This window comes from Bombus huntii, chromosome 2, assembly GCF_024542735.1.
Source record: "Bombus huntii isolate Logan2020A chromosome 2, iyBomHunt1.1, whole genome shotgun sequence".
NCBI lineage: Eukaryota > Metazoa > Arthropoda > Insecta > Hymenoptera > Apidae > Bombus > Bombus huntii.
Genome location: NC_066239.1, coordinates 16,514,720 through 16,529,082, shown reverse-complemented (window position 1 = coordinate 16,529,082; position 14,363 = coordinate 16,514,720). Strand labels below are relative to the sequence as shown.

Genomic DNA, 14,363 nt, shown 5'->3' with positions numbered 1-14,363 from the left:
TATTACTTACAGGTACATTTTCACACTTGGTACAAATTCCAAGAGTATAAAGCTGAATGTCATATAGGCCATTAAGACTCGCGTTGTAGTGAACGTAAGCGCATCGTATAGGAACTTCATCCCCTTGGACCCTAGGAAGTATGGTCGTATGTTACGACGAGTCTGTTTGATAGTAAAGGTTGGTCAATGATCAATTAATGATTAACAAAATATTTGTTCTTTTCAATGATTAAAAACATATAGCAAATCAAATTCGATATTATTACTAGTTTTACTTACAATGCGTGACACCATGGTAAAAAAGGCTCCATTGGCGAATGTTAAATAGTAACCGGGGTAAAAACCATGCCATAAGGCAGAAAGAGCGTACGTGAACAGAAGTTTATTGTACTGTGTCCTTTCATATACAATCGACCTAAGCCACCTATTGGTTCCTTTATTCCAGTGTTCGATACTGTCCCTCATATTCAGAGACATCTGAAAAGTACAACTGTTGCATAGATTTTGATTCGTTTGGATCATACAACAATAATAAATCAATAAATTATGAAACACAATAGTACGGATCAGTAACCTTAAACTTAGATCATAACTTCTATTACGAGCTCGATCGATTCAATCTAAGTGATGTCGTCACTGCTATATAGTACGTATTAAAGATTCTATAAAAAAAATAGTGATGTAAATTTGCTTAGAATATTTTTATTTCAAATTCAAAAATAAATCAACTGAATTAGATATACGTGTGCAAATCACATCAAGTTTTATTTATAACTAATTGATATGCCAATTTTTTCCTGGGACCTTATATAAGCATTTTTAATAATATGCTTAATGAAATTTCTATTGGCTTGGTAAACGTGAATCAACACCGCTCAATGAATACAATGAAATCGTGATGCTTCTGACATAACATACTTTGAAAAGAGAAAGACATTGCTCGCAGTCGGGTTCGTATTGCCTCGCTATATCGTAAAAGCGACTCGTTTAATCATAGGATAATGTTTCACATACCTAAACCTTGCTCGAGAAACGCTCTTTAAATTGGTGAGAACCGCATCAAAATCTGTTCTCGAGATTACCCCAAACATACCGACGCTTACCGCGATCTTTATCTGAGTATGTATAGATATATATAGATTTATCTCTAAAATAATCGTATTCATTTCGAAAAATTTACCTCAAACCCATAAACATCAACATTGGAAGCTAGATCCCATTTGGGTTCGCCATTCTTGTCATAACCGTTGAACCCAATCCCGGAATTATTGCAAATGGCATCGGCGAAGATCCACGCGTGATAGTATTTAAAGCGAACTAGCATAGTGGTCACCATCAGGAACCACATTTTATAAAACACCGTGGTATTCTCGAGGAAGTCATCGTCTGTAAATAAAGTAAAGTCTCGTCAGCGCTCTGACGTGGCGACAATAAATATTAAAGAGACAATATATGACTCGAACCTTTTAGCTTCTGAATCGGGTATGTTGGAATGAAAGTCACGAACATAGCCGCGCACAATAAGCTCACTATGACCTTTTTTATTACGACCGGTGTCGGAGACGGTTCCAGGACTATCTCGTCGTAGTGAGCGGAATTTTTATCACAGCCCTTAAAAAGAATAAAAAATATCAAAACTCCGTGTTATGATCTTTATTCCTTTTTTCTTTTTTTTTTTTTTTTTTTTGTCGCTGTTGTTATCGAGAGCGTATAAACACAAAAAAAAAAGGATGATTGAACAAAACTCTAACCGTCAAAGCTCTTGCTCCAGTTAGATTACGTCCATGAATAAAATCGATGTAATCACGATAAAATATCACCGGCCCAGCCATCAACGCTTGAAAATGGAAGACGTAGCTGAAGTACTCTAACGTCGTCGGCATCTTTCTAAAATAAGCCATGCATATAACAGGTTGGGTTTGACCACAGACAGCAAAGGAAATAAAATGATAAATGTAAGAATTATCCGGAGCGCAAGCGATATCATCATTTGAATAGATATGTGATTCAGCTATGTTGATGCGTATGTAGTGTGGAAGATGTGTTCTTCTGGGTGTGTTGCGTTGCATATTATATAATTAATGTTGTGGAATAAACGACCGGTTAACGAAGACGTCAACTCACTTCACGGCTTGATAACGTTGCGTTGGCGTGAGTTCCTCTTCACGTCGCGTTAACCCATCATGTATGCTGTACGCAAGGCTGGTCACTTTCTGCGTTATCACCATAAGTGGCCCTGAAATGTACACGATGTAACGAGATCTTTATATAGAAATACATATTTTTTATAAACCACGTACGTTCCTGTGGTATATTCCTGTTATACGTTATATATTTACTGAGACATAATTTTTATATAAAGTGTAATTCCTATATTACGATAAGTTACAAAGTAAAAGTAAAATTAGAAAAGGAAAATTTAACAAGTAACATTAAATTAACCAGCGAGGTTGTTATTGTTCGTTGTAAACATTCTAATTGGTTGGTTGGTTGGTTGTAAATTTTCTAATAATCGTACGATAACGTTCGTACGATAGAAACGATACAATGTACGAATTAGAAAACAATTTGATCATACAAAACAAGAATACAATGCGACATTTACGATAACTTAAAAGTTACGGTAAATGTCAAGGGACTTAAATAATATCTTTTGCACGATCGCGTAGCTAATAATTCTTTAATATACATAAGTTTTGATCAGTCACACGTCGAATGACACAAGTCAGCGTAACTAAAATATTCGCTTAGCAAAACATGCGATAAATATACTGTAACTCTTGTATTCGACAACATATCAATAAGAAAAAGATATTAATTATTTAGCGAAGGTGACGCACGTGTCTGCTTACCAGTGATATCGAGTGTGTACGAGCCATAATTGTACATCTGTCGATGGTAATGCACGCAAGATAAGTAGAGCATCGCCGTTGTTAACACAACTCTGAAACGTATTACCAAGATGAGTTGTTAAGTTCAAAGAACAATCATTGACCGTGATAATGAGAGTAAACGTGGAAACACTTCGGCCTTTAACATTTAACGACTATTTATAACTTGTAATAAAAATTATCTTATTATATCTTATTATTATATACAAGTAACGATGTTCCTATTTTTGTAGTTGTGTTAATAAACGTTTCGGTTTTTCATAAAACATGCGCAGTTTACTAATCACTAGTTGAAATTAAAATTTATGAGTAGTTCTATATCTAGTGATCTATATCTAGAGTTTTAAAGAACAAGAAAGATACATTTAAATGTTGTATTATATAAAAAGTAAGAAGTAAATTATTCGATGGTAGAACTAGTCGAATTTACAAGAGATTATTTTTTTATGTATAAAGTATATAATAAGTAGAGTATTTTTTTTTATACAAATTATAGGATATGCCTGATACTAAACGGTTCGACGCTTGTTCTGTTTGAAATCGCTTAACTGTTTCTCTTGAACAATAGAACTTCTCATAATAAAATTAGTTAAATTATTAGGTATTTCTTTATTTATAGGCTCGTCACTGTGATACATGTTAAGAGAGATATATAAAGTTTTAGATAAATTTCGATATAAATATAGGTTCGTAATTATTGTTCAAACTACAAAGAGTATAATAAAAAGATGTTTTTGGATTATTATTATCTACGAAGTATTATTACGAGAAATTATAAATTTTGTAAAGGCACATTTATGTTTCCATTGTGTTAGTTTTATTACGCGATACAAAAAGATCTGAAATTTATTCTGAGAAATTTATTATTTCTGGAAAGAAATTGCACCGTATTTACATGCTCTAAATTGATAACGTGTAAAACGGGACAGAAACTTGTATTTGTAGAATACTTACGTTTCTAGTCGATATTTTATAGTGTTCAAAGGACAAGCGAGGGAATTCTAAGTAAACCGTAGAAAATAAATCTTCACAGTAAATCTTACACTTTGCTAAATCACATATTTCAACATAATTCACATATTTTCGTGGTTAGTGGGATAATTTTTCAAGAAAAATATTTTTCATCGGGGAATAGTACTTTATCAAGCTGCGCAAAGCTTTCATAGGATATGAAATCTATAGTGACTAATGAAACGAATCAATGTGCCACATAGTTATAATTATAATGAAAATATCGATGTAAATAACTTGCCTCTGTATATTACGAGGATTTTGTGTGCGCATTGCTATGTAACATAAGGCTGGGAGGCCTGCAAGGTGAATCGCCTGCCTGAAAAGATACGAGTTTTCTTTTTTAATGAAGCAAGGTGGTTAAATATAGAGGGGGTACTCAGGATGCTACAAACATTCTTTTCCGTTTATCTTTTTTTCTTCTTTCTTTTTAGTCTCATGCACTAATCTATACAGTTAATTCTACTGTACAGGATATGTCCACTTTTAATTAATATAATAAATGTATTTTATAATGTTTTCTAAATAAAGACTTATTTCAAGCGAAGATCATTTTAACGTACGTATCTTTAACATAGCATATAATTATTAGATCGTGAATTTTCATGCACTTATGCAAAATTCAAACAGGAAGATATATAAAATGTATTCAAAATTGAGTTCTTGTTATAATTTTTAATAGGTGGAACAGATTTCTATTGGAATTTTATTTCTGCAGTTGATAGTTCATAGAAGAATAAATTTGTATAAAAATCCTCAGTCTAGTTATTTTCATATAATATGTTTATAATATGTATAAAGATCCAGATATTATAATTAGAAGGTTGGAAGAAAATCACACAATGTTCGGGGAAACAATTAATTGTAATCATTCAGATATAAATATCTCGACACTTCTTCAAATCGTATATTTAACAAAAAATCATTCCTATATCGAATTTTTCGATATAGATGGGTAATTATTTTGATTTCTCTAAATTTAATACATAGAATCGCTACTGTTCGTACCATGAGAAGGTATTACATCTAACTTAAGATAAGTATCAATGAATAAAGTTTCTAATGTATCAATTAATCATGGGACATCTTGTACAATAGCATGAGTGTATAAAATGGCCTTTTTGCACAACACTATCATGCTTATCAGAGATACGACACTTTTCTCAACTAATTGATTTCTCTTTATTTACGTAGATCTGTTTACCTGCCGAAGCAGAAATATCCAAGCGCAAGGCCGATGACGAGACCAAATACATGTCTGGTGGCTGCTGTCACGGCAACTGGACTAAGAAACGTTCTCAAAAACCCAGCCAATATCAGTGCTGTGAACTGTGTTAGTAGAAAATTCATCTGCACATAATCAAGAAAATGCATGTGTTACGATATTGGCCGATGTAACCTCGTCTTGGAAAAAAAAAAAAAAAAGAAAAAATTAGATATTAACACTTCGTAGGCAAACTGGATCCATTTTTACCGTTTTGCGCTTACAACGAATCTCGTAAGAATTCTGGAATACTTATCGATATCGCGACTAAGTTATACAGTTCCTTGTTGCGTTAAATATTTGAAATTTGTTACAAGAGAGATGAAAATTCACAAGAAAGAAACTCAAGCGTGAAATTTCACAAAATTTTGCTCGATGATTCAGTTTGCCTAACATCGTCTTATTGCCAAATTTTAATGTGATGTTCGAATTTCAATTCAACTATCCAAGCTTCAAGATAATTGCCAGTTTCAATACAACGTTCTTAATTATCTAATAACACGTTAGTTGAAATTTATTCCACCTCCTGCTGCAGAAAGATCACGGTTATTACGTTCAATCATTCCTTCAAACGTCAAATGCTATTGCACAAGAAACAGGCATTCGATTTCTGTCAAACAAGACTTTAATATTGCGGTAGTTTCTCGAACAATGTAACGTAAAACGTAGCTTGCAATTTCATTCATACGTGATTCTAACATTTCGTCATAATTTTAAAGATTCCAAAAGATCTAACTTATCCAACAAATTTCTTCAACACAATAAAACAGGAAATAAGAAATATACTCAAGTTCTATTAAGCTCGATTTACTCGACTACATTTGAAGAATCGGGAAAATAACTTAGCTTTTTACCAGCATAAATTTATCTCATTTACAGAACTGCAAAAACTCTTCAAATTCTTCGATCAATAAAATTTCCTAAGCGCTAAAGTCTATAAGAACATTACATCATACATGTAGTAACTGATGGATTCTTAGAGTAAGGACAAGTAATGATGGTAGGTTCAAAGTTTAATGTATTTTAAGAAGTGATATTCAACAACAAAAGAACCGACTATAATATCGTCGCACGTCGATTCACACTCTGTGTCCGCTCAACTCATACTCTGCTTCTCAACTGACTCTCTGGCCGTTGTAGCATTCTTTTGTCTTTATTACTGAAAATTCTCAACGCGAGAATTGATTGTAATTTAACAAATTGTAATTTAACAAATAAATAAAAAAAAAAATTCTTTTGTCTTTTGCTAGTCCCACCGCACGCGTGTTCCGCGGACGCTCGTAGCCAGGGTCACGTAGGCCTTTTCGGCGAAGCTATTTATTTGAAGGACCCGATAACGCATTGATAGAGCCAACAGCGCCTCGGCTCTCGCGACATTGTCTATAGTTGGCTCGACGTTTCTTAGGCCCTTCTCCCCGATACTATACTCGGCCATCCTGCAGTAACATCTGCCCTCAGATGTTGTGTTCATTCTCGCCATCGTCGGATGCGTCATCTTCGGCGTTCAGGACCCAAGGCTTCATGAAATCGGCAGTCGTCGAGGTGTGCGCGGGTCCCTCATGCTCCTCTACTTTCTCCACGGTGTAGCGGTCATTCCGCATGGCTCGCACTATCCGGTACGGACCCAAAAATCTGCCCCCGAGTTTTAACCTTGAGAACTGTGTTCTCTTTATGGCGACAAGGTCCCCCCTTAGGTACTGTTTCGCCCTCTTTCTTCTTTTCTTGTAATTTCGCAGGTTCCCTTCTAGCTTACCTAATTTTCGTTCGGTTAGGATACAGTCAAGACAGTTGGATACCACGTGTTCGACCTTTTCGCGTAGCCCCTTGAACCAGGAGTCCCTTTTGACCATAGCTTCTGTTTTGGTGACCCCGAAATGCCCACGCTCGTGCGCTTGCCTGACTACTTGAACCTGCATCGCCTTCGGTACTACTATTAGCGCATCGTCCTTACACTCCTTATACAAAATATTGTTTCTTATTACATACCCATCGGCCTGACTGGACGTTGCGGCGTCCAAAATCCTACGGACTTCAATGTCCTTGTTCTGTGCACTTCTCGACCGTGCAATCAGCCCGTCTTCACTCTCCGTTACATACATAGTGCTCGGCAGGGGGTTCCTACTCAGAGCATCTACATGCTGTATACTTTTCCCCGGCCGATGACACACCTGATACTTAAATTCGCCTAGTAACAAGGCCCATCTAGCCACACGCACACACAAGTCTTTCTTTCTCATCGTCATGGCGAATGCTTGACAATCCGTAACAATAGTAAACGGCACACCTAACAGATATACCCTGAACCTTTTCAACGCTTTTACTATTGCTAGCACCTCTAGTTCGTAGCTGGCGTACTTCGCTTCCGCAGGAGTTGTTTTTCCACTAGCAAAGTAGACCGGATGGAATTTTCCGTCGTTTAGATCTAGTTTGCCGTATGCAACTCGGTCTCTGCGCCTATTCTATAAAGTGTTAACACAGGCCCGCTGGTAAGCGCTGCTTTCAAGGTTGCGAAAGCTTCTGATTCCCGATCCCCGAACCTGAAGTCTATCTCCTTTTTCAACAGACCGGTTAAGGGTTTGGCAATCTTCGCGTAACCTCTAATGAATTTTCGGAAATATCCCGTAAGTCCCAAGAAACTCTGGACTTTTCTAACCGATGTTGGCTTGGGAAAGTTTGCAACGGCCTTGGTTTTATGAGCGGACGGCTTTATGGTGTTTCCCGAGACTATGCGTCCCAAATACTCGATTTCCCTCTGCATAAAACGACATTTTTTCCAATTTATGACTAGCCCATACTGCCCAGTTAATTCTACGACCATTTGCAAGCGTTCCCATGCCTCCTCTAAATTCTTTGCAAGGACAATGATATCGTTCATGTACACGATGACAATACCCTTGTCCATCAGTTCTTTGTAGATCTTCGATATATACTTTTGGAAGACAATAGGGGAAATTTTCAGACCAAACGGCAACTTCAGAAATTCGTATTGCCCCGTTGGCGTAACAAAAGAAGTATACTTCTGGCTATCTTTGTCTAGACTTACGTGGAAAAACTCATTTTTTAGATCTATCGTCGTAAAAAGCTAGGCGCCCTGTAACGCGTCTAAAACGTCTTCAATTAAAGGCAACGGAAAATGTGGACACTCGATGAGTTCGTTAAGCTCACGAAAATCGACGCAAACCCTGATGGAGCCATCTTTCTTTCGGACTACCACTATCGGACTCGCATACTCCGAGTCTGACGGTTTGATGACACCCTCGTTTGTCCACGCTTCCATCAGATCGTCTACCTCCTTTCTTTCCGACGGCGCCAGTCTTCGCGGTCTTCGCGCTACCGGTTTGTCGCTTTTCAGAACTATTTTTGCGGTTATCCCGACGTCTCGCTTCTTCTCCGGCCTATACCCTTTAATGATATCCCGGATGGCTTCACGGTAATGAGGTTCTCGTACATGCGACAAGTCTATCTCGTCGGTTTGTTCTACCGCGTTTACCCTCAGTACATCCGGCGCGTCCTCGTGACCGTCGGTCTGATCGTCGAGTCGTAAAAAGGTCACCTCGCCCCGTTTGACTCGCAACTCTACCTGGTCTAAAAAATCGGTACCTAATAGTAGACTGTGTCTTGTCATTACCTTATTCGAGACAACATGCAGGGTGACAGTAAAGTCGTACCCGTCGACCGTCATTACCCTTGTAAACTCGCCCCAGGTACTATTGCCAGCGGAACAAACCATCAAACCTAAGTTTGCAGTTTCCCAGAGGAGGGGATCCTAACCTCGCATACTCATCCGGTCGTATAAACGTGAGGTCACTACCTTAGGCCCTTCTTCCCGATACTACATACATATTGCGCACTATGATTATAATTGCAGAAATCCTATTCTCAGAGAACCGAATCACTCTGAAAATGAGAAAATTTGTAGAATTCTTTAAGATTCTTCGCTTAACGCTGTTTTATTTTTCCTTTTTGAATTCCTGTGGTACTTCCCGTTAAATGAGTCTTTTAAAAGGCAAACTCTGCGTTTCGTTTTCTTAAGTTCATTAGTCAGAAACACGATTAATATCCAACTTCTAAAAGATAAATGACTTACATCATACGTTCGTAGTTTGCATAATTGCAAGGTAAATTTTCAGAAACAGCGCTCCTAACATTATTAGTTTTCTCTGTTTTGTGGTTTTCAAATCGATCAATGCGACTTCCCAGTGACGCAAATTTAATTAGCAAACTAACGTGTAATTACGTTTGCAGATAATTCTCTACATTTGCAAAGATATAATTGAGTTGCGTCACTTACAAGACAAAGATATAAACTGCCTCAAACATTAAGACTTCGGTGACAAACTGACGAATGACAGAAATGATCAACGGACTATGGATGCATTTTTCTTTCCTTATACGGAATTGGTTATTTTCTGAGTCAGTCCTCACGGGGAAGAACTGGAATAACCCTATGGTATGTAATGAAAGATATGTCTTGAGAAATCATACTCGGGCCAAGATTAACCGTTATGTCGATTGACATAACATATAGGATTCTATAGACCAATTGTCACAACATTCATGTTTCACGCTTGTAGATTAGAATTATAAAAGTAGTGATCGCAAAACGTGGAAATTCTGAGTAACCACTTTGGTCCCCACGGGCTTCTCTAGCTCGTAAAGAGCAACAGAATGTGCATTGTACTCGTATGAACTACGAAGGTCGCGTATGAAAGAGAACACGCTAGCCTATATCGTCCCTATTGTTCTTCGGTGTTTATAATGCGTAGTATTCATAGGATAAAGCACAATTTTGAAAAAAAGAAAAAAAGCACTGTAAATTACGTAGGTAGAGCGTTATGTTTGAAGTACCATATATTACAATCTACATTTGATTTGATATATGATGATATGATTTGATATATTACAATCTACAATTTTGAAATGGTAGAATGTAATACAGCATATAAAAATAACGGTGAAAGTTAAAAAAAAATGTTGCTTCGCACGCGAAAATTATTACGAAGATAATTTTAATTGCAAACTATGTTCTCTGCGTGGAAATACATATATATTCTAAAATTTTAATAAGAATTTCTCGTCTGATGACTTACTGTATATTTATCTTAAATGTTCATCCGTGAAGCAAATATCGTAACATGCATACATTTGTATCGTTTCCCACGTGTGCAAATAAAAATAAAACAGGTCGGAATCATGCCACATTCCAATACATCGTATACGACGCTAGAATTGATCATTATGAAATTTCATTTTTTCATTCTTTATAAAATCTTCTTAATCGGATAATTTTGCTCGCATTTAAAGCGTTTTGTGAGAATAAGACGGTATATCAGGTAATTCAGTGTTCCAAGAATATTAGACTTGGAGGGCTAAAAGTGTCAATTACATGATGACGCGATGCTGCGATTAGAAAAAAAATATATTTATCTAAATCCGCACTATCTTGTACATCTGCGCAAATTTGATTTCGAACCAGATAAATCATGATTCAATGTTCTTGAAGCCATTCGATTTTCGCACGTACGTACAATTTTTTTGCTAATATTCCTCAAAATTAAATCGTTCGTCGACAAATAAATTATTTTTTATGCAAATTAGGACATTGAATATTATCTGGTTGTTTCTGACTATGCAGTAATCTTTGAGTTTTTACTTCCCAATCTCAGTTTCGTTTCAAGAGACAAATAGGATAATAATGTTCTGAGAAAACCTTCAATGTATCAATATACGTATCATTAATAACATTTAAAGATATCCCTCACACTTACAAAATTTGATCACCATAAGAGCACGGTTGTGTAGAAAGTGACGAAGAACGCAACGAATTTAACACTAAAAACTTGTAATTTTTTCGTAGAAATTTTATGAATTTATAACGGGACATTTTAAAGATTCGAATTATTTATTGCAAAATATATGTTATTGGTAATTGTATCGTTAAGAAATTATTGGAGGTTCCAACGAATTATTGTGGGGCTATTAAAATATTAAAAAAAAAAATAAAAATTTCCAATTTATCAATTTCATCATTGCAAAATTGGAAATATTCTACGAAGACTTCTTTCTCCTTATATTATACGGATATCGGTATCTATCTAACGATCGAGATCAAACAATACCAAAGAAAAAAAAATGAAATAAAGAACGTAATCGAAAGTTATAAAGAATGATAATCTAATCTGTATTCTAATCGAACGCATAAGCAACGAACTCCATTAATAACTGAACATACGCATAATGTACACTCGTATTATTGACCTCCGATGACCCAAGAGTGGGATTCCCGGAGACAATCGCAGAGACACAGACAGAAAAGCGGATAAGGAACCGACGGTGATCCCCCGGCTGGAATTGCCACGAAGAAGACAGGGAAAAAGCTTCAGCGCAAAATTGGTATATAAGAGCAAGCTTCAGCCGATTGTGGTATAGAAATCGATCAGCTCTAAAAACAAGAGCATCAGAGATCTTGTGTCAAAGAGTTCCAAGTGAATCAAAAAAACAATTTCCAAAATGAAATTCATCGTACTGGCTCTCTTCTGCATGGCTGCATACGCCGCTGCTCAAGAAATTGAACCTGAAGCTGTGGAAGAATACTACGTAAGAACTTTACTATATAATTAATTTTAAAATTGCTACTTAAAAATTAGCACTAAATGTGATTGAAACAATATTACAATAGGATAGTAGTTGGATAATTAGTACTTTCATTTAATAAATGACAATTTTTAAATCTGTAACTCTGCAACAATTTGAAAACTGCGTATGGTTTGGTTACAAATATGCAACTTAAAAATGTCATTAAGCGAGAGTTGTCTATGAGAATTTTGAAAAATTTTCCAACCCTACATCTTAAACTTAACATTTCTATTCTAAAAATTTGTAGCTTGTCAATTTGCCGAAATTACTAGTTAATGGAATATTATTCCACAACTGCGATCAAGTATCGATATTCGAAACTTGCCTTACAGCCATCATATCGTAAACTTTCCCGTTCCACCTCTCCGTTTCAAATTCCTTTTCCTATCGAGCCCGAATATGTTCCATGAAAAAAGGCTCTAGTCCCGTTCTTCGTTAACTGTGAATCCACATTTTTTTTTCTCAGGGCTCTCCTCGTTTTCGACGACACGCCGACCCTCAAGGGTCCCTCGTTATCAATGGACAGAAACCATTGAGCGGACCGGATCGTCGCCCATCCTTGGACGTCGATTATCATCAACGCGTCTACGACAGAAACGGAGTGAACGCGGACGCTTACGGTGGACTGAATATTCGTCCCGGACAGCCTGCTCAACCACACTTGGGTGTCCAAATCGGGCGTGAATACAAGAACGGCTTCATCAGGGGATACGGCCAGGCTGAACGCGGTCCTGGCGGCAGAATCTCGCCCAGCTTCGGCATTGGTGGTGGATTCAGATTCAGACGCAACGTCGATGACATGATGTCAGAGGAACTAGGATATTAGATCCATCTATGCGTACAGTTAACGATTAGACTACGGATTTTTCTACAAATTCATAATTCTTTTGGACTCAATTAGAGAAACTTGGACAGAGATCAGCTTTTACGTAATATCAATTACTATTAGTATTGTCCCGTATTAATTGCATTTATTTAGTATTTAATGATTATTTATTTCAGATATGCATTTACTTTGTTTCATTTCGTATACTTTATGTAATTGATAAGACATTGACGATTAAGAGATTGTACTTAAAAGAAATGATAATAAATGTAATGTAATAACATAAATGGTGTATAGTTATTTGTCGCCAATGATAAAGGTAAACGAACTTGTCGAGTGCGAATGAACTTTTAGCGCATTGAGTACAAGCGATAAGCGTTTAGAATGTAACTAGTGCTTTTGATAGCTGAGCTTGGCAGTGATGAGGTTACAGTTATTGGAATACACGTATAGCATAGAACAACGGAGGATACGCGGCAATAAAACGATTTTGCTCGTTTATTTGGATCAATGTGATTTTAAAACAACCTGTGCCGCGTACTTTTGGGAAAGAATTTCGTGAATAAAGTTAAAACATTACTTTTTAATAAAAATAAAAATAATGATTCTGTTACTAAAAAGAAAATATGAAAAAAACAGATATAAATTCGCTAATTTAGCCATTACACAGTAAATAAAATTCGATCCAAACCAAAATATTTGAATAGCAAATACTAGTAAAATCTTGTATATCTAAGAATGAAGTAGAATATATGATGTATCTTAATTTTAGACCCAGTAAATTAAAAGCACAGAACTTATCGGAGAAAATTAATCAAACGTAATACTTACAGAATTTATCAAACAATTAACTCTGGAATTTCTAAAACAGTTCCAAAGATAATCTTTGAAAGCAGAATACGATAATACTTCGTCGTAAAATGTTTAAAACGTGTCAGCTCGTAAGAGAATAAACTAGGTCTCTGATATACTAGCACGAAAAAAAAAAAAATTTTTTTCCAAGCCAATAATTTATATATAACTTAGCTTGACGTTACAAAGAGTGCTATAAAGAAAGATATTTGACATACGCAATCACTTTGTCATGATGCAATATCGTAATATCTTAAACGCCATTACGTATTCGAACATAGTTTAATTTCTAAGCAGTGGTTCGATGCAGGATGACCAATGGAAAGCACTGATATACACGTGACTGTGTTCTGTTGCGTCATTGTTATTGCCATAGGTGCTGTTTCACGTTCGAGCTTGCAAGTGAGATATACATCGATACGAGCTTTTAAAAGGTTAATGATACTATTGAAATGCTTTACAAAATCATAAAAATTTCAGATATGGGTTATATTTGAAATATCTATACTTCTTTCATGGGAATTTCACGTGGAATTACACGGGAGTTTGATCTAAAATTCTATTAAAAACAACATACATATGTATATTATATACGTATTAAGTTGTTAAGTATGTTATGTATTAACATATATATGTTATACGATACGGGTGATGCGAATACACAAAATCATAAGAATTAATTTGGATTTCACAAGAAAATTGTACGCTAAACAAATTTCGAATGAAGCTCGTAGGAACGTTTCTCGGTTATCGCTGACATCTTACTGATTTTATCATACCATTCGAACAATCACCTCATGAAGATAAGTTATCGAACACGGTAGGTCACCGTTCCGCGAATTATTACCTCACGCATTGCACTTTATTTTTCTTTAGTCGAAAG

At 35.9% G+C, this 14,363-nt stretch overlaps 2 protein-coding genes across 2 annotated transcripts in view; one reads left to right on the top strand and one right to left on the bottom strand.

Moving 5' to 3' along the window:
• LOC126878123 (lysophospholipid acyltransferase 6) overlaps positions 1 to 14,363 on the bottom strand; it is a 49,516-nt gene that overhangs the window by 2,323 nt on the left and 32,830 nt on the right. Inside the window, exons 2-10 of the mRNA XM_050640623.1 lie at positions 5,107 to 5,252; positions 4,144 to 4,221; positions 2,853 to 2,944; positions 2,125 to 2,236; positions 1,752 to 1,887; positions 1,464 to 1,611; positions 1,181 to 1,386; positions 280 to 477; positions 11 to 162 (exon numbers count right to left, since the gene is read on the bottom strand). Coding sequence (XP_050496580.1) covers positions 11 to 162; positions 280 to 477; positions 1,181 to 1,386; positions 1,464 to 1,611; positions 1,752 to 1,887; positions 2,125 to 2,236; positions 2,853 to 2,944; positions 4,144 to 4,221; positions 5,107 to 5,252 — 1,268 coding nt within the window. The remainder of the gene's footprint in view (positions 1 to 10; positions 163 to 279; positions 478 to 1,180; positions 1,387 to 1,463; positions 1,612 to 1,751; positions 1,888 to 2,124; positions 2,237 to 2,852; positions 2,945 to 4,143; positions 4,222 to 5,106; positions 5,253 to 14,363) is intronic.
• Positions 11,573 to 12,915, top strand: LOC126878166 (hymenoptaecin-like). The gene is made up of 2 exons (XM_050640725.1): positions 11,573 to 11,763; positions 12,269 to 12,915. The coding sequence occupies exons 1-2, from the start codon at positions 11,677 to 11,679 to the stop codon at positions 12,626 to 12,628; spliced, it is 447 nt and encodes a 148-aa protein (XP_050496682.1). The 5' UTR covers positions 11,573 to 11,676; the 3' UTR covers positions 12,629 to 12,915.

Coding starts and splice junctions, on each gene's coding strand:
- LOC126878166 (XM_050640725.1), top strand. CDS start 11,677: ATGAAATTCATCGTACTGGCTCTCTTCTGCATGGCTGCATACGCCGCT. Junction 11,764..12,268: donor AAGCTGTGGAAGAATACTAC/GTAAGAACTTTA, acceptor TTTTTTTCTCAG/GGCTCTCCTCGTTTTCGACG.